Raw genomic sequence first — 21,734 nt, 5'->3', positions numbered from 1 at the left:
TACAACCCTGTATATACTGTAAACTTGACAGACATTGGAAATCATGCGCGATTGATTCTGATACCCAATTAAAACCACATGATGAAATAAGAAGAGCTGGAACTTACCGACATGCAGCGTGATCTCATCGAATATAATATAAAACAAAACAAATACCTAGGTAGGAATGTCTCCTACAGGCGGATATTACCTGTGTTCTCGACGGCGCCCAGCCGCATAAAAGTGCCTGGGATTTCGGATGCTGCAGGGAAATTAACACAAATACAAAGAAAGATCTGAGTGCCTTGCAGAACAAAAATGTCCATATCATCCGACTCGCCCTTGCTGGAACTAGGGGTATCCTTCAGACCCGACCCTGCAACTCGACACTACATGCTTTCTTCTAAGATCATGAATGTCGTCTACAATTGACTAACTACTGTATGGCGCAAGGGTTCACATGAACATACCCATCCTTTAATGATGTTCGTGATCAGCTGCTAAGCAGCGGACTACTTGTCATCGACCTATACATGGAGGGGCGTACCTGCAGATCCCACACTTAAACCATGTGGCCCGGAATTTGTAGCATTCTTATATCATTCTTTGCAACGCCACTGCATCAATATCCTGATTGATGGCAGGAGTCAACAGGACAGCTTGGATTCTTGATGACGTGATTTCCCGCTGTCACCCAACAGCCACACAGCCACTATTTTATCTCAGAAATAGGAGGCAGATGCCGCATCCTTGGCCTGTTTAACCGGACTACAGCCATTCCAAGATATAAAAACCGTGCGACGAGCCCATGGGTGAAATGCGGTAGCTAATTTGGCGGGTCTACCGAGGCTATCGTCAATTCATCCTGTAATAGCTTGACCGTATGATGGGAGAAAGAACGTTCGCCGTACGGAGGTATTGTATGTCTTTGCTGGAAACGTCGGTGTAGTGCCAAGTAAGTGCTAAGACCTGGCCGTGGAGACGAAGATCAATAGACTGGCCGAATAAATAACTCTCCTTCACTCTAGACCAGGCGTTGTGCCCACTTGACAGTTACACAAACACGGCAGGCTGCGCACAGTGAGCTGAAGATCCTATAGGAAAACTCCAATGCAAGCCGCTTGGCACTTGATAAAGTGAGATACAAGCGTTATTTAGTCTTCTCTGTGAAAACCGCTTTTCTCCGAGGAATCGTCCTATTCCCTACGGAGCAGACTAAGGTGTGGACGTATCCATCGTCGCAACGATTTTACTTCGCTAGTCTCGTTAGTCAATTTGACAAAGTATTGGACAATTAAAATAAAATTGTTTAAGGGGAGTTTTCCTTCTTGTCACCAGCATGGTTATCGCGTTGGCCATCGTGCCGACACTTTCCTATGAAATGTTAGCACGTAGACAGTGCTATATACGTACGTCGTGTGCGTCATGTTCATAATTACGCTAGAGACGACCTCCGGGTTCCCACCCGTTCGAACTCGGGAGTGATCCTATAGTAGTCCATGCGATGAGTTTGCGAATAGCATCACACTTGCGTGGCTTTATCTTCCGTTGTTACGTACTCCATCTCGTCCCGTGGGGCACCAGGGAAGCTATCAGTCGTCAGGGGTATCTACTGGCTAGGCTCCGTATAATCATTAATGACCAACACGTTACATCTGATCATTGATTGTTTTTTCTAGTGCCCTTTACTCCATACACTCTGCTGATTTTGTGGTCGAACCATGGATATTGGGTGGCTTGTAGTGGGGATTCGGAGCGCTGCACCTTTACGGAGTACGGAGTGCGAACAACTACTACACCAGAACCGGTATATTGTTATCCTCCCCGGGCCCGTTGTTTCCAACGTATTTTTTACTAGGGCCTTGACTTTCTCTCTCTTTGTCACGGTTTCTATTCGACTCTCAAGTAGGCATCAAGGCAATCTCCAAAAAACGTCAGCCCATTGAACAAAAAATCAATTCTCAAAAACATCCGTTTGACGTGTACCCCACAAAGGGGGCTGTATCATGTCTAGAAAGCTCGGCAATGGTATCCAACCATGACACATCATTGTGTATAAACTAAATGGGGATATATAATTTCGGCCACACTGGTTGTCTCGCCCTATAGAATCAGACGCCCATGGAATGCGGAGTATCCAGAGGACGGGGTTTAATATGTTCCCTCAACCGTCATGGAGTCAACAAGCCGAGCTTCCGGGCTCTACGTACACCTTGGACGACAGTAGGCAACAACGACTCTATTCCTGAATGCAAGTGTGAGAGCTGTATCCGAGGCATTCTCTCTCCCTGTTTCCTTTCCTTTTCTTTTTTTTTTTTTCTTTTTACCCTCTCTTTCTCTGGACGCCCGATTCACTTGTATGTACAACGAGCTTCGTATACTGGCTGCCTAGTTAATTTCCTTTTCGTCTCGTTGTTATTACGGGGACGATGTATCCCAGCTCAAATTGTAACCAAAGGCGCAGAATACACTTTGATATACGTCTATCATATAGAATGACACATTCCACCGAGCGTTCAAACTAGGGCGACGATCATGAAGAGTAGACCTGGTAGCTGACTGCTACCGCATTGGGAGCATGAATGACTAATCCACGATCTAGGTCGATGCCAAGACCGGACAAATTTGCCCACCGCCTTCCCGTGAATTTTTTTGATCTCCATTATCGCAGAATTCGAGACGAGTCGAAATCTGCAGCAACCGACACAAAATAGCAAAATGGTGTCCTCAACAGCGGTCACTACTAAGGTGGCCTCCGGGTCCCCTTACCAACTCGAGAAGAGTCAGGTATGTAACCAACAATATCCGCGTCAACAATGGCAGACTTGATCTCAGTAGCTAACGATACGCCTGCAGGTTTCCAAAGCTTCTTCTGCGCTTTTGCGACACATTAAATCGAAGCAGGTGGAAAAGGAGAAGTCTGCGACCAAGAAGACTCTTATTGGAGACAACGACGAGTCCGACGATGAAACCCCACTTAACAACGAGGCTGTCTGGCTCGTGGTCACGACCAAGAAGCACGTTGTCGATAAGAACCGCCTGAAGCCTGGCAAGATTACCGTCCCACATTCCCTGAATGACTCCTCAAACCTCAGTGTCTGCCTCATCACCGCCGACCCTCAGCGCTCAGTCAAGAACATTGTTACCGATCCTTCTTTCCCTGAACATCTTACTTCCCGCATTGACCGGGTTATCGGCTACTCCAAGTTGAAGGCCAGATATCAGAGCTTCGAGAGTCGGCGACAACTCCTGTCCGAGCACGATGTCTTCCTGGCGGATGACCGGATCATTTTGCGCTTGGTCAATACCCTTGGAAAAATCTTCTACAAGTCTAGCAAGCGGCCTATTCCTATTTCCATCGCCAAGGTTGAGAAAAAAGATGGCAAGAGGGTGAAGAAGGACCCTAAGCAGAAGTCGAAGGAAGAAGACAGTGCTTTCGCTTCTCCCGCCATTGTCGCTAAGGAGATCGAGAAGGCACTCCACTCCGCGCCTGTCCAGCTGGCTCCCGCCACTACCGCCTCCATCCGCATTGGTTCATCCAAGTTTACCCCGGAGCAGCTGTCCGAGAACGTTGATGCTGTTGTTCAGGGCTTGACTGATAAGTATATTACGAAGGGTTGGAGGAATATCAAGGCCCTTCACATCAAGGGTGCCACTACTATGGCCATGCCGATTTGGTTAGCCAATGAATTATGGGTTGAGGAGGGTGATGTGGCTGAAGACGCCGCTGAGGATGATGCGAAGGCCCTCGAAGGCGCCAAGAACAAGAAGCGCAAGCAGAGTGCAGAGGATGAGAAGCTGCTGGAGGGCACTAAGAAGTCCAAGAAGCCCAAGGCTGCTGATGAGGACGAGGACGCCGCTGCCAGGAAAGAGAAGCTTCAGAAGCAGAAGGCCAAGGCCCTTGAGGATGGCAACGTTGCCAAGACGGCAGAATCCGTTACGAAAGCTGGAAAGAAGAAGAGAAAGTCGACTTCATAATATACTACTGCTATGGTGTTATATGGATTATATTTGTCAATTGCAACTATAGGTTCTCCGGCGGCGTACCGATGTCACGTGTGTCGATTTTTATGATTTAGACAATAGGGCGTGTTTGCAATACCCTTTGAAGAAAAAAAGTTATTGTTGCTACCTTGCTTTGATTTTTACCCTGTAATTAGATATTTTCTAGCAATGCAATGGTATAAGGTATCCTTATTATAACATTGACTTGTGGTCAAGATGGGTCCTCCGTAGGTAGCCTTGCAGAGGCACATGTCATGCACTTTTGCAGAGGACACCGCCCTCAGTTAACCGAGCTCTCCGAGGATCGGCGGGTGCTTGGCGGACCGACGATAGCCACCCGCCCGCCAAAAGCGTCGGCAGAACTTCACTATTATGCAGTTGCACCTACTTGTTGGCAGCCCGACAAGAGCCCAGAGCAGGTTCTCATAATCAACTCAAATATACACCATCATGATTCCAATCGCAAGACATTCGGCCCTTCGCGCCGTCCGCTCCCAACTCGCTCCGCGGGCCTTCAACCAGTCTGCGCTCGCCCGCCTTCTCTCCACCTTGGCCGTCCTTGAGCAGCGTGATGGCAAGCTCCAGGCCTCATCGCTCTCCGCGATTGCGGCTGCACAGAAGCTAGGAGGTCCCGTCACTGCCTTCGTGGCTGGAAACGGCGTTAAGGGAACCTCGGCTGCGGAGGCAGCTAAGATTAAGGGCCTGGATAAGGTAGTGGCCGTGGACAGCGAGGCTTATGAGAAGGTACGAGGTCGCTACAGATAGTTTTAGGAGCCATGAAATCAGGGTGTCAGTGGTTTCTAACGGAAATGGAACACTAGGGTCTCCCCGAGAACTACGCCCCTCTCCTCGTTGAGAACATCAAGAAAGGCGAATACACCCACATCATTGGCGGCCACTCCGCTTTCGGAAAGAGTCTTCTGCCTCGCGTGGCAGCTTTGCTGGATGTTCAGCAGGTTTCCGATATCACTGGAATTGAGAGCGAGGATAGTACGTATAAGGAAGGCTGAGGAAGTTGACATTGTCGATGAGTCATATGTGCTGATGCTTGACACAGCTTTCGTCCGCCCAATCTACGCAGGAAACGCCATTCTTACTGTTCAGTCGAGCGACCCCATTAAGGTCCTCACCGTTAGAGGCACTGCTTTCCAAGGTGTTGAGACCGAAGGCGGCTCCGCAGAAGTCGTTGAGGGAGTTGACCCCAAGTCACCCGCCCAGACCGAGTGGGTTTCTGAGGAACTCGCCAAGTCTGAGCGCCCCGACCTGGGTACTGCATCCCGTGTTGTGTCCGGTGGCCGTGGCTTGAAGTCGAAGGAGGAGTTCGACCGCGTGATTGTGCCTCTGGCTGATACGCTGGGCGCTGCTATTGGCGCCTCCCGTGCCGCTGTTGACAGTGGCTTCGCTGATAACAGTCTGCAGGTTGGCCAGACTGGCAAGAATGTTGCACCCCAGCTGTATCTCTGCGCTGGTATCTCCGGTGCTATCCAGCATCTTGCTGGTATGAAGGATAGCAAAGTTATCGCTGCTATCAACAAGGACCCTGATGCTCCTATCTTCCAGGTTGCGGATGTCGGCCTTGTCGGCGACCTTTTCGAGAAGGTGCCGGAGTTGACTGAAAAGCTGAAGAGCCAGGCTTAGTTTGGCTTCTCGCTTTTGTGTTTTTGTATCATGATTTCCTTTTGTCTCATGCGAGGTTCCGGGCCGGAGTCCATTATACAGTATACCATCCATTGTTAGCGCTAGGAAATTGCAATTAGACTCCTAGTTACAACACGCTATACTTGTACGAATCTTCGTGAGTAAACCCTTGTGTTTAACGCATAGGTGATATGCTTCAGCGCTGGAGCTATGGACCATTAACCATACGAACAATCATGAGGAGAACTTCCTGAAGAGCTGCGACCATAGGCCCTTCCGCTTAGTTCTTTATGAGAAGATCTCAATTGCTACGGTTCTATATCTATACATTATCATTGTAGCGAGATGCTCCCAAACATCGCAACTTTCGTTTCCTTAGAAGACTTTCATTCTATGATCAGGGAGCAAGTTTAACCTGTTATTCAATTATTTTATGAACCGTTATAAATAATAAACAACCTTCACGTTCATTCTATCGTACGTACATACACATATAGACCAACATGCGTCACTCAGACCTGGCCCCGGGTCCCGACGCATACACTTGAAACCCATTTAGGGTTAGCGCGTACTCGTCGGCGCGTTCAAGCGCGTCGCATCGCCCACTCCATCTAATCGGTCCACAGATACGGAGTTAGAGATCGAGAGTATCACCAAACTGGTCAATTGAATGTACGGCACTATCGAAATATGAAATGACCTCTTGAACGCTTTAATGACATCGCCACCGTCGTCATTCCCACCGTCGTTTGATCCCGCCATACACCTCCACTCCCAGGGACCAGACGATATAGATATACTCCCGCCCTCCGAATCTTTCTCCGACGAGTTCGAGGCTATACATCTACAGCGACAGGAACATATCCGCAATAAGGTTGTGATTCTAGACCGGGCTTGGAATCTCTCAGACGTGTTTCGGAGTGACGAGGATATAAGACCTGGTATGCTGTCGCATGGGAAGGTAATGGTGATGCGAAGCATTCTAACGGTAATCTAGAAACTCCGACAAAACCTAGCAGAAAGCCGCAACTGGGGAACCTGAACTCGCCTGTTCGTCCACTAGTATTTCTACCGTCTTCGCCTCCCGTCACCAAAATGCCGTTTATATCGTCGCCTGTTGTCTTTCCGTCGAGTGCTCCGTCGCCGACGGACCCGCAGAAAAGGAAGAATGGAGAAGAGACTCAGTCGGGGGAGCCCAAGCGGCAGAAGATTATGGGAGGGTTCTTGGATGATGATGATGATGACGAGGATGAGATGGACGCATTTGGAGATGCCCATCTACGGAGCCAGTTTGAAATCGAAGATCAACTTATCGAACAACCACCTGTTGCGCCGACGGAACCAGTGAATCTCTCTCAGGTTGCTCAGACCTCTACCTCTACGTTTACTTCGATACAGCCCCAAACTACCGCTCCCGTTACTTCATTGCCTACATCTTTCAGTTTACCACGAAGGGAGCCTCTATCAATTCAGATAAAAACTTGCTCGGGCAAGACGCACAATGTTGCGCTAAGGAAGACTGCTGCCCCTGTTTCCTACGAAAGACTTGTTGCCGGCCGCTCGACTACGGCTCCAGGGAGAGCTAAAAAGAGTTATTATGGTATTGATATACATAGACTTATGGATGAAGCTGCACAGGAGGCCGAGCAGTCAAAAACGTCTCGACCCCCACCTGTCCCCGCAGTGAGGCAATCAATTGAGGCCGCAGAGGGGAACCAGAGAGATAGGAAAGCAGCAACAATAATGTGGACCGAGAAATATAGGGCTCGTAAATTCACCGAGCTCATAGGAGACGAACGAACGCACCGATCTGTCATGCGCTGGCTAAAAGGATGGGAATCTATTGTTTATCCGAACCTGGCTAGGTCGAAGCCAAAAAAGTCCGGGAATGAGGAGGAACGACCGCACCGAAAGGTCATGTTGCTATGCGGTCCCCCTGGTCTTGGAAAGACAACACTAGCCCATGTTTGTGCCAAACAAGCAGGCTATGAAGTGTTGGAGATCAATGCTAGTGATGATCGAAGCAAGGACGTGGTGAAAGGGAGGATCCGAGATGCACTCGGTACGGAGAACGTAAAGGGAATGAACGTGGAGGTAGGCGAGAAAAAGGTTCGAAAAGCAGCGCGGCCAGTCTGCGTTGTCGTCGACGAGGTAGACGGTGTTGTTGGTGGATCTGGTAGCGGTGGTGAGGGAGGTTTCATGAAAGCATTGATTGACCTAGTCCTTCTTGACCAGAAGAATGCGGCACGCTCATCGGAACAAAACACGGCGGGCAGGAAAAGGAAAGGAGATAACTTCCGCTTCCTGCGGCCCCTCATTCTGGTTTGCAACGATGTATACCACCCCAGCCTTCGGCCATTGAGGGCGTCTTCTGTTGCTGAAATGATCCATGTACGTCAAGCACCCTTGGAGAACGTGGTTTCGCGCATGAGGGGGATCTTCAACTTGGAAGGCATTCCCGCCGATAACGACGGAGTGAGAAGGCTATGTGAAGCGTCGTGGGGCGTTGCCCGGAGGAAGCAAGCCAACTTTAAAAACAGCGGAACGGCCGAAGGCGATATTCGAAGTGTCCTTGTCGCTGCTGAATGGGTAGCCCATAAGCTGAAATACGAGAGCGTGGAGTCTATGCGATTGACGAGAAGATGGCTTGAACAGAATGTTCTGAGTGAGGCTGCAGGAGGTAATTCATTCTTCAAAGGCCTAAACCGTGGAGGCGTGCGCGACATTGTCGAGCGTGTATTTACGGAAGGAGCTGGTTTTGCAGACGTCCCTATCAACGCCGAATCCTTCCGTGATCCTTTCGATGACAACGCGAAGACTCCTGTGGGTGTGGCCGACCTCAAAAAGCGCTATGCTATTAACAGACTACGAGAGATGGTTGATGCTAGTGGCGACTACGACCGCTGTGTCACAGAGTGCTTTACTTCATATCCCCTGCAGACATATCAGGACGACACATTCCTCTCTAAGCCCAATAACGCCTATGACTGGCTGCATTTTCATGATACTATCTCATCTAAAGTTTTCTCTAATCAGGATTGGGAACTCACTCCGTACCTCAGCCAGTCTGTGGTGGCATTCCACCATCTGTTTGCTTCCGCCTATGGCAAGCGCACTCGTAATGAGCCTGACGATGAGGGAGAAGAGGAACATCCTTTCTCTGGACCCAGGGCAGAGTTTGCAGCTAATGAGGCTCTAAAGCAGAACCGTGCAATTGTCAATGGGTTTCAGTCTTCGTTAACTGCTCCAATGCTACGGCTTTTCCGAGCTACCGACTGTCTGGTCACCGACCTCGTGCCGAACCTCATGCGGATGTTGTCGCCTGATGTAAAACCGGTTGTTGTACGAGGAAGTGGGGAACAGAGGAGCACGGCCAGTGTGCGTAAAGAAAGCGAGCGGGCTCTCGTGCAGGCAGCCGTCCGTGTCATGACGGGACTGGGTGTGACATTCGAAAAGGTGCGAGTAGAGGGCGAGGGCGGGGCGCACGGGGGATGGGCATATCGCATGGAGCCGTATGTTACACCACTGCATCTAGACCTCATTTCGAGATATTCAGGCTAACTGTTCAACAGTCCATTGGATTCACTCGTAACATTTTCGAAAACCAAAGGACATTCATCAACAGGGACAACAGGCGCGGCACCAGTGCGCTATGCTGTTCGCCAAGTCCTTGACCAGGAGTACCGCAAAGAGACTGTACGAAAACAAACCGAAGCATTGAGCTCCACTACTGGCCCCAAAAAATCAGCCGGTAAGTCTGCAGACGGCCAGACACAGGACGAGGGGCAGGGGGCAAAAAGATCAGGCCGGGAAGCTGGCATCAAACGCGACTTTTTCGGACGGATAATCCGTGAGCCTTCGCCGCAGCCTGGAGGCTTACACGAGGGTCCAGTGCAGAATGAGGCTTCAAAGGCCGGCAGAAAGGTTTGGGTGACGTATCACGACGGGTTCTCCAATGCTGTGCGAAAGCCCATCTCAATGAGCGAGTTGCTAGCGGGACTGTAGGACACGGCTGCCTAAGGATTAATTACATAGTCTTAATACGAAACGGTCATGACTGGATGATGGTTCTAAACTCTGACTTCATAGAAACTTCACTAGTAATGTCTTGAAGCTAACGTACTTCATGGCTGCCAAGGTATGCTCGTCTTCTATTCAAATGAACAAAATGATTCAAGTTTCCTAATCGTGAAATAACAGATATAACCCATTAAGCACTCGGCCCTCTACAGAGAAACCGATCACCACATACCAATACGTAGTATGAACTAAACAACATGAACAAGAACTGAATCTCAAGCAAAGCGCTCATAATCGTAAACACAGCGCATCATGCAATCTAACACTCCTTCCCAAACGCCAATTTTTCCCAACAAAAGCACAAAACCAAGCCAAGTCCCCAAGGTGCACCAGGCAGAAAGGGTACGGTACGTCATCAATTGAGTTGTCATGTATCCCCAGCATTAGCTCCGTTCAATAATCCCCTCATTTCCTTGCCGGATCTGATGTATCTCCCTTGCAGCTTCACCGATGCCCAAGGTAAAAAGCCATGGCCTCATAGTGTAGCGCTTTCTCGGCACGTGCGGTGTTCTTTGGTGTGGAGGTGCCCGTCTTCTCTGTCTTCTTTAGGGAGAGCCATTTCTTCTTGGTGGGTTCGGCGTCGGTGCCCTTTAGGGTTGTTGTTGTGGAAAGGTAGGAGTGGGTTGATGCCGCGTCGTCTGAGACGGTGATGGTTGACTTGGGAGATTTGAAGGCCATTGTTTCTCTTGAAGAGGAGGTCTTTGGGAAAGTTGGTTGATGGAGAGGAATGTTTGTGGTTGTTCTTTGGTTTGCTTTGTATAGTTTGGAAAGAATCTTGATAGAGTACTCGGTAGATATAGCAGTAGTTCCAGTCAACAGTGACTCGATTTTATTCTTCAAGTGAAGAGTAATAAGTGATTGATGATAGACTGAAAAAAAGTATACCAAACAGGATCGTACACGGTCTATATATACCCTCCCAATACAGTCACTTCCCTCCTCCATACCTTATATTCCATTCCGTACCGTACTACGCATTTTTTACTCCGACGCCTTACGGAGTACAATAACTAACCCCAAAGAAAAATTAAAAAAATAGAAAAAAAAAAAAAAAAAAAACAAGCGCCAAAGCATGAAAGTCGACCCACCCCAACGATTAGCTGTAAGGCTTAGCAATCTACTCCAACCAAGCATACTTTATCTTCACGGCTCCACAGGCGGCTTGAGTGCCTGATGAGATGCCAAAAATGCGTCATGGCTGCTCGTGTCCACCCCACAAGACCAGTCTCTTCTGGTATACCAAGAAGCGAAGGGCGTGAACAAACACGAAGTCGGTGAAGTTATTTCGGGTAGAATCCGAATTACTCAGAATCCAGTCTAGAATCTTGCTTAGAGTTGGGAGGTGGTGGTGGTCGTTTCGTATTGTCTAGCTTTGTTTGGATGTCGGGGAGAGAGTTGTAGGGCACCCGTTTTGGTCAAGTGGGTATGTCATTGGATGCCGTGGGAGCGGTTTGTACCATTGTCTGGCCTCTTTCCTTCTTTTTACTAAGAAATCGGAGCAGTCTAGGTAACTGTAATCCATTCCCTTTATGACAGTCGGGGTCTCGACTCCACTTGCCGAGAAATTGGGATCTGGAGTCATTCATCTAGAGTTTGGTTTTGTCTGCTTTGCTCGGTTTGCTGTGGCCGGTCATTGGTGGGATTCCGGGCGTGACTCAGGATGGGCCTTAGGCTTCATGGCTGCGTACGTCAGGATCTGAAGTTCCGGCATATGGTTTCATTCAAGGCGGTTACTGGATACGTTTAGAGTGTTGTAGGCAAGTCTACTCCGTTCTACGTATATAGAATAGTTCTATTATGGCTGTGTGGCCAGAATGGTCTTGGTCTTGGCGTACTCCGATCTATGTCGCTATTCCGAACTCCGACGTCGAACTTTTCATTCCGATAGCTATCGAAGAAGGACACGGAGTTGGCGTGTAAAGATGAGGGCATTTCGGATTAAATGGAAGAGGATAGAGCTGAGTTGTTAAATTAAGAAATTGGAGATAATTTTAGAATAAACAAGCATGTGGCGGACAGGGAATGATGAAAATCTGTGCACCATGAGTCGGAGTTGAAATTGCACAGTCCCATTCGATGTTGCTGGGTTCGTCCTAAGCGATCTCATGCATGCATAACATAATTCTACATACATGCTTGGAACTTGTGTTGGTTCGACCAGTTTATAGCTGTATGTGGTTGTGTCAGTGTCCTATTGTATACTGGGGTTGTGATTGGTTGACGTTTCATGGTTGTGTTCAGATTTATATATAAATTCAGCCCCGCTAAATAGTAACCACATCATATATTCCTTTTATCTCGTGAGAAGACGCAATTCAGAGAAGTTCAAGAGCAAGAAGAGGAAGAAAACCTAACTACATAGCTAACTTCCTCTTTGGGTGTTGTTTTTGCAATAGTACCTTTCGTCGCTAAGGATCACTTCAGAACATGCCGAGAGTCATAGGGTTGATGTTATTTGACTATTATCCAAAGCCTACCCTCAAAATCAACACCAACACTTGAAAAGCGGATAGATATGATAAATGGGCGCCATAACCGGTTTCATTACATGCTCCTCACTTTGATTCATTTGCCAGGACCTCGAGCTAATACCATGTAACCCATGATCTCCGAGTTGATTACAAAGCAGATGTGAAAGTCTGTCAGTGAAACCGATGACAAATTCGGCTTCATTCGATGGCGTTCGATGTAAGAAGACGAACAGATATCCTCCTCCAATAGTCGATCAATGTGGACAGGCATGACGATTGATAATGCCAACGAGAGGCCAACTGGATACCTTCCCCAAGGTGCATTTGTCAGCGCACGACAGCTATGCGGCAAACCACCCGAATCCATGATTCAATTAATTCTGAGTGGATGCTGAATATCCACTGCGGAGTGACCACAACCTACTATTCGGAAGTCGTGCGATCCTATTTAAAGAGGCATATACCTCACGCTTCCCTGGCAATACCTATCGTCGTACCACATTGCTACAAACCACTACCCTTATTTCCCTCAACACACAACAACAATTTACCCCCACTCCCCTATCAGAGTATCCAGTGAAGATGTCTCTTAAGCCTATTATCCTCCATGGGCATTCCGCCGGTCCCAACCCCTGGAAGGTGGCCATGCTCCTCAACGAACTTAATGTTCCTTACGAATACAAATATCTTCAATTCGCCGAAATCAAGAGTGAGCCCTTCTTCAAGCTCAACCCCAACGGCCGTGTTCCCGCCATCGAGGATCCCAACACAGGAATCACCCTGTGGGAGTCGGGTGCTATCCTTGAATACTTGATTGAAACCTACGACAAAGAGAAGAAGTTCAGTTTCGAAGCCGGCACTCCTGAATACTTCCACGCCAAGCAATGGCTCCACTTCCAGATGTCGGGTCAGGGCCCCTACTTCGGCCAGGCAGTATGGTTCACCAAATACCACCCGGAGAAGGTCGAAAGCGCCCGGGTGCGCTACGTCAACGAAATCCGTCGTGTGTCGGAAACGATGAACAATGTTCTTGCAGACCGTGAGTATCTGGTCGGCGACAAGTACAGTTATGCCGACCTCTCCTTCGTTCCCTGGTTCGGCATCATTCCCTGGATCACCGGAGATGCATTTGATCTGGAAAAGGACTTTCCTCATCTCAATGCCTGGTTGGAGAGAATCAAGGCTAGACCTGCCATTGCCAAAGCGCTGGCGGAGAAGGCTGAGGCAACCTCGAAAATGACGCATCCTTGAAGGGAGGGAAGTGGTTGAAAGAGCTAGCCGGTTCTTGCTCGAAAGATAGCATATGAAATCTGTACTCAGAGTTGCATTATAATTATAATTGATAGTATTGATGGTGCTATGGTTCATGATCGAGAGCTTTCGGGTAAATTATAGTATTAAGTCCGGTGGACTATGTCAGCCGAGGAAGAGATAGAAGTAACTTAAAGATTGTACCGATGTAAGAGGGAATCTCCATTATTATAATCAGTTACATGAAGGAAGGTAAATGGTCAAAGTATTTGTTAAATCTTACTTAGATATTACTCCGAGTAGGTAGTAGGAAGTAGGAAGTAAGAGCTGAGGTAGGAAGCACAGAGTAGAAGAGAGAACGCCTATTCCCAAAGTGGCTAGCGTACCTGAGGCTCTTGGCACGAACTTTTGGAGCGACGGCCGTGTCGCGACAGTTGCACCGCTACTAAGCCATCTTCCTCATCGTCACCTTATTGCTTCTCCGCTTGGTGTCACTTCCGCTATTTATCCCGGAGGCTCAGCTTACCACACTTATTGATAGACCAGTTGATTAAGGGTTGCATCCGCACCCTGTTACTCGCCTCCATTGGCCTTCTAAGCAGAGACCCTTGCTCCGCTGCCTGCGACCTCCGTATCCTTCTCTGACCACCATTTATCAACATGGAAGAGAGTAACGTCATTTCAAGCGGCGCTGTCGATGATATTCACTCCGCGACTGCGACCCAAGATGCTCCAGGTGAAGTGATTAACCCTTCTGGTGGGTTTGACCTCCCTCCCCTAACAGAATGCGGAGTTTGTCAACGTTCGCAATGTTATGCTCCGAATCGCAATCGCGTCAAGAGTCTTAAGAAAATGGAAAACTGAATATTTCAGGGACTGATAATCCTCTAGACGCTCCGGCCTCACCCAAAGCTCAGAACACCGAAGGCGAACCGGAGGATGAAGAGATGGGCGGCACCGAGACTGAGCCAAAAAAAGAAAGCGAGGGCGCTGACGAAAATGCCGACGGCGTTGCGCAGTCAGGTGCCGAAGGTGCTACAGAGGATCAGTCTGGACAAGGCAAGTCGTCGATCGAATCTTCGGCGCGCTCACATCTTGTTTCGCAAACACATGCCATTATCCTTCCCAGTTATTCCACGTGGTTCGACATGCACACCGTTCATCCGATCGAGAAAAAGGCCCTCGCGGAGTTTTTCAATGGCAGGAACCGAAGCAAGACACCCGCAGTCTATAAAGATTATCGCGATTTCATGATCAATACCTACAGACTGAACCCTATCGAATATCTCACAGTCACCGCATGCCGCCGTAATCTTGCTGGAGATGTGTGCGCGATCATGCGTGTTCACTCGTTCTTAGAACAGTGGGGCTTGATTAACTACCAAGTGAGTAATTTCTGATTTGATCTATGCCTCGTTGCTGACGCTTTTAAGGTTGATCCCCAAACCCGTCCGTCAAATATTGGTCCTCCCTTTACAGGTCATTTCCGAGTCATTGCTGATACCCCGCGCGGCCTTCAACCCTTTCAACCCGGGCCAAACCATTTTGTCAAGCCCGGAAAGCCTCTACCGGCCACTGAACGTGCAGCTTCAGCTGCCCCAGCGTCAAAGGCTGATCTTAACCTCGAGATCCGTCGCAACGTCTATGACGATAAGGGCAAGGAGATCACTCCTGCTGCTGAGGATAAGGAGAAGCAGACAAATGGCGACGGCTCCACCAACGGTGCGACGGGTGATGCGGTGAAGGCAATGGAGACCGCTTCCAAAGAACCCAGAAAGAAGTCCCACTGCTTCTCATGCGGCATCGATTGTACCCGACTCAGATTCCATTATGCGAAGTCGACCCCAGCCACCGCTAACGCATCTGCCCCCGATTCGAAGTATGACCTTTGCCCTAACTGTTTCTTACAAGGCCGCATGCCTTCCAGCCATAGCGCCTCCGATTTCGTTAAACTCGAAGACAACGCGTATTCAGTGGTTCCAGACAAGGATGCTCCTTGGTCCGACTCCGAACTTGTACTGCTCCTCGAAGGACTGGAGAATTTTGATGAGAATTGGGAGCAAATTGCCAACCATGTTGGCACCAGAACGAAGGAAGAATGTGTGATGAAATTCCTGCAACTGGAGATTGAGGACAAATATGTTGAGGACTTGCCCGATATGCGGACCGCTGGTGGGCGGGAGCCCATCAGCCAGTCTGAGAACCCCGTTCTGTCAGTAGTCGCCTTTTTGGCACAGATGGCAGAGCCTGCTGTGGCCGCTGCTGCGGCGGGTCGCTCCGTGGATGAGATCCGTAAGGAGCTTCGGAAGCAACTTGAGAAGGGCTCTGACAAGAGTCAGGAGAAGGGCAAGGAAAAAGAGGGTTCTGGAGTGAAGACCGAGGATTCCATGGATGTGGATGCCTCTACTGCCGAGGTTGTAGAAACCTCCAGCTCTGATAAGCAGTCCAAGGCTTCTCTGCCTACAGTCGCACTTGCCACCTCAGCAGCTCGTGCTGGTGCTCTTGCGTCTCACGAGGAACGGGAGATGACCCGCCTAGTCTCTGCTGCCGTCAATGTCACTCTGCAGAAGTTTGAGATTAAGTTGCAGCAGTTCAACGAGATGGAAGAGATTATCGAGGCCGAACGCCGGGAACTTGAACTGGCTCGCCAGCAGCTTTTCCTGGACCGGATGGCCTTCAAGAAGCGTGTAAAAGAAGTCCAGGATACTCTCCAGGCGGTTAGCTTGAAGGGACCCGGTGAGGACGCAAACAACATGCTTGGCGAGGCCGCGACGGCAGGAATCGGAAACCGCTTCAACTTCCAGCCTGCAGGCAGTGATGCTCGGGCTGGCGTGCAGCCTTTGAGTGCGGAGGCAGGTGCTGACTACAAGACCCTGGACCTGTAATGGGTGGAAGCTTCCTTCCTTCAATGGCATGCGTAAATGGAAAACCATCTTGAAAAAATATGAAATAAATTTCTTACGATGCAACAGGGACGTTCGCAGGTTAACATTTATAATATCCATGTATTGTACCATAAATATTCCAGGGCCGAAGGACCAGATACCAGGACAAAGATTGGAGGTGTACCTCGCAGAGGCCGTTTGGGTGATTGATTGATGGATGAATGATTGGGGTTTGGGTTTAACTATTGACTTGCTGCTCAGCTTGGAAAAGGCGCAACTGTTCTGGAGTTAGAGTATTTGCCGCGTTCATCTATTTCAACCTTCTTATTTAGTCCGAGGTGAAATGAAATCGTTAAATTGTTAATTCTTGCGCAAAATGTCTAGTGTCCAACATCTTTGTGTGGTATCATACAAATATATCATACAAAAAGCCAGAGAGCGAAAGATGGGCCACATTATATAGCAAATTAAATGGACGAATATCTAATCAATCGCTGGGCCAGTTAGCCGGACTCATCGGCTGTGAATATAGGGGCATGCCGTCCCCGTCGTCTTGTTCTGAGGACGGATATTCTCGGGTTGCAGGAAGATCGTCATCTGAACTAGAAGAGGAGCTTTCTTCTTCCTGTTTGGGCTCGGGTTGTATGCGCTTCCGACGGGTCAGTATAGGTGATCGGTATCCAAGGTTTGTGTTGGTAGGTGAGGATGAGTCTGATTCGTTCGTTTGTTTCTGGTTTGTTTTGGGATTGGTTGTTTGTGTGATTCTGGTATTGTTCATTTCAGGATCTTCTTCATCTTGGGGGATAGTGGTGTTTTGGTCTGGGGCGGTTGCGTCGTCCATTTCTATGTCTTTGTGGTCATCTGCACCAGGGTTGATGTCCTCGTCATATTCACCAGCGGTTGGTTCAACCTTGTATCCATCTGCTTGGTTGTTTTCATCATCGGCTGGGACAGGTGAAGGATCCCGGGAATTGTCAAGACGCCTTCGTTTTCGTCGGTTCTCGGATATCTCTTCATAGATATCATAAACTTCGTGACCATACTCCTCCCAATCGCTTCGATATAGTGTCCTTTCACGCCAGTCTGTAAGCTCTTCTTGCGTTTTGCGCGCTCCCATCGGTTTGCGCGTTTTCTTTTCCTGATTCTCATCCTTAATTGAAACGAGAAAAGCCGGCGCTGGCCGGTCCAAAGCTTTCCAAAGTTCTAGCTCTCCAAGACAACTGGCTTTTTGGTCTTCTAGCTCGGCGTGTTGATTTTCGGCATCCGATGGGATTTCATCTTCATCGCTGGAGATTTCTGGTGATAAGAGTGCGGATGGGGATGGGGAACGTTTGGGATCAGACTCGCTCCCACTGTCACTTGCATTATCCTCATCACCGTCAGTGTTTTCACCGTCAGTATTTCCTTGCGCCATTTGTCTAGACGTGCTCCGATTTGACTCTGCATCGATGGGTACCCTATTGGACAACATATCTTCTACCTCGTCATGGCTCAGGCGAACGGCTTTCCATCCTTTTCGATGTCGAGAATCCGAAACATCCAAACAGCACCGTCGTGCTACGCCAGTCCAGTAATCAAATCCGTCTCGTTTCATCTTCAGCACGTCCAGCGCGGTCCTAACGTCTCGCGGCTTGACTACCTTGGCCTTGCTATTACCCGTATCTCTCATGTTGCGCAGTCTTGACATGGCGAAAAATAGGGTCGACTGAATTAAACGGCGTGTCACGCTTACGGTGAGAGTATAGAATTCAGCTAACGCGTCGGCAGTTATCGCCGGTGCTTCGCCTGCGTAAGCTATATTCGTCCAATTATCTTCTAGTCTTGCGCCCCCAAAGTTCATGAACAAGCGCTCAGAGAGCCGTATCCACCGCGGGATGTTGAGTAGACTGGCTGTGTGGTAAATGCTTGAGTCGGGTTGAGATTTTTGATCCTGCGACTCTAGTTCTTCTACTAGTTCTGCTTTGTCTCGATCGATTATCCACAAATCGTGATGCCTCTGTCTTCCGGCAACATCTTCATCTTGCTGCTCTTTGAGTACTAGTAGCTTAGAGTACTCATCGAGGAAGTCGCAGCATTCGCTACTTACTTCCTCCGCCGCGGGCACATCGCCTAGGACGATTGCTCTGCTGTGTGTTTCCTCCCTATGCTGCCATTCAAGTCTCATATGCAAGAGTCTAAGATATTCCTGGACCTCCAGCTCTGATTTCGTACCAATCGCACCAGCTATCTCGCGGATACCATCTTTCCCTTTCCTGTCAAGGACGTTGAAGAATATTTCCTTCTCTTTCGGTGCCCAAGATACGATCCCAGCCTGGGTAGGTAGGTATTCTCCGCTGCCGGGCTTCGATTCGACGGACATATGATCGTCAGTCGTTTGCGCGAGTAGATCGGAATATGCTTCCACTGATTCCTTGCTCAGCAACATCTGTAGATGCTCCAGCATCTGCATTCGAGAGACCCTTCTGGGCGTCTGCGCCGGTCTGGATGAGGACCTTCCATCGAGCTTGGGAGGAGAAGACAATCTGGTTCTGTGACTCGGAGGAGACGAGGGGGGTTCTGTGAACTGCGTATTTCCCGTCTCGATATCGGAATCAGATGCTTCATCATCTTCCTCTGGCTCGTAGAGGCTTGAACTGCTCATTGTCGGGTTGGAGGTCCAGAGGGGCACACCATTGACATGGACTCTGGAAAAATGGCGGAAACATGCCCGGCATCGACCGACTAATTAAACATCGTATAAGGCAGGAGTCGAGAACCTCTGGAAAAAGCAGGGAGAAGAATGCGACACTTCGAGGGGATCCGTAGAAATATTTCTATCAGATAAGAAGGGTGTTTGCACTGTTTGCTTCTTCCGCCGAACTTATCGGCACGACTTGCAGCAGGTCAGCTACGTAACGATCGACTTAGTCCTTTGGCACCTCGATGGAGTGTGTTCGTGGGAAATTGGGACGGGTCCCCGTTTCGCGTCTCTTATTGAGACCCCATAGGACTTCCTGGAGGCCTGGCCCTTCTCAACATCACTTCCGCCTCAGCTCCTCTGTCCCCGCCGCGCGCGAGTCGCCCGCTATAGTCCTTCGGGATTACCAGGAAGAATGCATCAAATCGGTGCTTGATAATTTGGATCAGGGCCACAAACGCCTTGGAGTTTCACTTGCGACGGGTGCTGGGAAAACGGTTTGTATGAGCTTACACAGTATTGAGAGTCGGATTCCCCTGACGATATCTTTCACCAGGTGATCTTTACACAGCTCATCGGCCGCATACCTCCGCGAAATGAAAAAGACAACAAAACCTTGATTCTCGTCCATCGGCGCGAACTAGTCGAACAGGCCGCCCGGCATTGTCGTCTTGCCTACCCGGATCGAACCGTTGAGATTGAAATGGGCACCAGCAAAGCCTCACCGGCAGCAGACATCGTCATCGCTTCTATTCGGAGTTTGACAAATGGAGATCGTATAGCCAAATTCGACCCGAAACAGTTCAAACTTGTCCTCGTGGATGAAGCCCACCATATAGTCGCACCGTCCTACCGAGAAGTGCTCAAATACTTTGGGTTGAACGAGACATCGCACGACTCGCCGGTGCTAGTCGGCGTGTCGGCGACGCTATCGCGAGCCGATGGCTTGAAACTAGGCGCGGCCATCGATCACATTGTCTACCATAAAGACTACATGGACATGATTGACGAGGAATGGCTAGCCAACGCAGTCTTCACCACCGTACAATCCGAAGCCAACCTGTCCCGCGTGAAGAAGGACAGTTTCGGCGACTTCGCCGTCGGCTCGCTCTCAAAAGCAGTGAACACCGACAGGACGAATGACATCACAGTGCACGCCTGGTTAGCAAATGCCCAAGAGCGCAAATCAACCTTAGTCTTCTGCGTCGATGTTGAACACACAAAGCAGCTCACCGAGACCTTTCGCGCTGCCGGCGTTGACGCCCGCTATCTCACGGGCAAGACACCGAAGGAAGTCCGCGACGACCAGCTCCAACGCTTCAGAGACCAGGAATACCCCGTTCTCCTGAACTGCGGCCTCTTCACAGAAGGCACTGACATCCCCAACATCGACTGTGTCTTACTCGCACGACCAACCCGCTCCCGCAACCTCCTCATCCAAATGATCGGCCGCGGACTACGTCTCCACCCAGGCAAAAAGGACTGCCACATCATCGACATGGTCGCGACCCTGGAAACCGGCGTCCTCTCCACACCCACCCTCTTCGGCCTCCACCCAGACGAAGTCCTAGCCAACGCCAACGGCAAAGACCTCAAGCACAAAGAAAGTGACCCATCACCATCCACAGATCTAGACAACTCCCCAGGCCCAGACACACTAGACGACATAAACCTAACCTTCACCAAGTACGACACAATATACGACCTAATCATGGACATGAAATCCGAGAAATACATCCGCTCATCAAGCCGCAACGCCTGGGTCCGCATCGACGAAAACAAATACATCCTCTCCGACTCAACCGGCTGGATCACAATTGATAAATCAACCGACGAACACCTCAAATCACCCAAAGATGACCCCCAAAGACCGCTCTGGACAGTCCAATACGTCCAAGTATACAAAAACCCCACCACAGAGAAGAACACCTACACCCGGCCCCGGTTAATAGCCACGGGCCCGGACCTCGAATCCGCCGTCCATGCAGCCGACACCTTCGCAGCTTCCGAGTTTGAAGATCTGTATATCTCCGCTCTACAACCCTGGCGTCGGCGGCCTGCCACCTGGGCGCAGTTGAACTTCCTCAATAAGGCTAAAATACGGAGGGATGCACTCCGGCCGGAACATTTAACTAAGGGTCAGGCGGCGGATTTAATAACGAAGCTGAAGCACGGTGGAAAGAAAAGGTTCGAGAAGCAGGCTGGTCGAAGACGGAAAGAAGATGAGAAAGCTAAAGAATTAGAAGCGTTTAGAGCTAGGGAGAGAGTACGGGTTGGGCCTGTTTTAATGTGATTATCATCGTGATTCTCGGGTGTTAGACCTTCAGGTCAAATGTATTATAGCATGTATTATAGCATGTATTATAATATGGGAATGTACGGTCCATGACTGCGACTTACAAGGTTCTGGTAGATGATATGGAATATAAGTTTGGCTAGTATCTTGATTCTGTAGTCAGCAAATCGGGTGCTCTTCGCAAACCGGAGGCTACTTGATAAGATTTTACAATATTGAAACCATCAAGAGGCTGAATGTTGATTCACTTAGTTGATGTACGGATAGAAGAATTTAAGCATGTCATCATCATAAACGAGGTAATTATGTATACTATATTCTAGACACCTTTGATCTATATCCAGATCCAACCGTATATACAAACTTTAGGATGTAAAATAAAAAAGGGATGAAAAAAAAGGTGGCGGGCAGATATAGCTAACCATGACGGTGTAGCAATGCTTGTACGGAGG

The 21,734-nt window shown here is 49.2% G+C and overlaps 7 protein-coding genes across 7 annotated transcripts; 5 read left to right on the top strand and 2 right to left on the bottom strand.

Annotated features, from left to right (window-relative positions):
* Nucleotides 1-2,697: 2,697 nt before the first annotated feature.
* AO090005000411 (uncharacterized protein) lies at nucleotides 2,698-3,957 on the top strand (the record flags this gene model as incomplete). The annotated part of the gene is made up of 2 exons (XM_001817428.3): nucleotides 2,698-2,766; nucleotides 2,836-3,957. The coding sequence occupies 2 exons, from the start codon at nucleotides 2,698-2,700 to the stop codon at nucleotides 3,955-3,957; spliced, it is 1,191 nt and encodes a 396-aa protein (XP_001817480.1).
* Nucleotides 3,958-4,434: 477 nt separating this feature from the next.
* On the top strand, nucleotides 4,435-5,622 carry AO090005000412 (electron transfer flavoprotein subunit alpha/FixB family protein; the record flags this gene model as incomplete). Its single annotated transcript, XM_001817429.3, has 3 exons — nucleotides 4,435-4,728; nucleotides 4,806-4,974; nucleotides 5,042-5,622. 3 exons carry the CDS (start codon nucleotides 4,435-4,437, stop codon nucleotides 5,620-5,622), a joined length of 1,044 nt encoding a protein of 347 aa, XP_001817481.1.
* A 1,254-nt stretch (nucleotides 5,623-6,876) lies between these two features.
* On the top strand, nucleotides 6,877-9,627 carry AO090005000413 (putative sister chromatid cohesion factor (Chl12); the record flags this gene model as incomplete). The annotated part of the gene is made up of 2 exons (XM_023234112.1): nucleotides 6,877-9,134; nucleotides 9,195-9,627. The coding sequence occupies 2 exons, from the start codon at nucleotides 6,877-6,879 to the stop codon at nucleotides 9,625-9,627; spliced, it is 2,691 nt and encodes an 896-aa protein (XP_023088950.1).
* A 519-nt stretch (nucleotides 9,628-10,146) lies between these two features.
* Nucleotides 10,147-10,647, bottom strand: AO090005000414 (uncharacterized protein; the record flags this gene model as incomplete). The annotated part of the gene is made up of 2 exons (XM_023234111.1): nucleotides 10,147-10,536; nucleotides 10,588-10,647. The coding sequence occupies 2 exons, from the start codon at nucleotides 10,645-10,647 to the stop codon at nucleotides 10,147-10,149; spliced, it is 450 nt and encodes a 149-aa protein (XP_023088951.1).
* Nucleotides 10,648-12,755: 2,108 nt separating this feature from the next.
* Nucleotides 12,756-16,309, top strand: rscE (putative RSC complex subunit (RSC8); the record flags this gene model as incomplete). Its single annotated transcript, XM_023234110.1, has 3 exons — nucleotides 12,756-12,882; nucleotides 14,298-14,809; nucleotides 14,858-16,309. 3 exons carry the CDS (start codon nucleotides 12,756-12,758, stop codon nucleotides 16,307-16,309), a joined length of 2,091 nt encoding a protein of 696 aa, XP_023088952.1.
* A 487-nt stretch (nucleotides 16,310-16,796) lies between these two features.
* Nucleotides 16,797-18,950, bottom strand: AO090005000417 (uncharacterized protein; the record flags this gene model as incomplete). Its single annotated transcript, XM_001817433.1, has 1 exon — nucleotides 16,797-18,950. The coding sequence occupies one exon, from the start codon at nucleotides 18,948-18,950 to the stop codon at nucleotides 16,797-16,799; it is 2,154 nt and encodes a 717-aa protein (XP_001817485.1).
* A 281-nt stretch (nucleotides 18,951-19,231) lies between these two features.
* On the top strand, nucleotides 19,232-21,279 carry AO090005000418 (DEAD/DEAH box helicase; the record flags this gene model as incomplete). Its single annotated transcript, XM_001817434.1, has 2 exons — nucleotides 19,232-19,483; nucleotides 19,543-21,279. 2 exons carry the CDS (start codon nucleotides 19,232-19,234, stop codon nucleotides 21,277-21,279), a joined length of 1,989 nt encoding a protein of 662 aa, XP_001817486.1.
* Nucleotides 21,280-21,734: the final 455 nt, after the last annotated feature.

The sequence above is a fragment of the Aspergillus oryzae genome, chromosome 1 (assembly GCF_000184455.2).
Source record: "Aspergillus oryzae RIB40 DNA, chromosome 1".
Taxonomy (NCBI): domain Eukaryota; kingdom Fungi; phylum Ascomycota; class Eurotiomycetes; order Eurotiales; family Aspergillaceae; genus Aspergillus; species Aspergillus oryzae.
The sequence above is the reverse complement of the archived record's forward strand: the minus strand, read 5'-3'. Positions and strand labels throughout refer to the sequence as shown.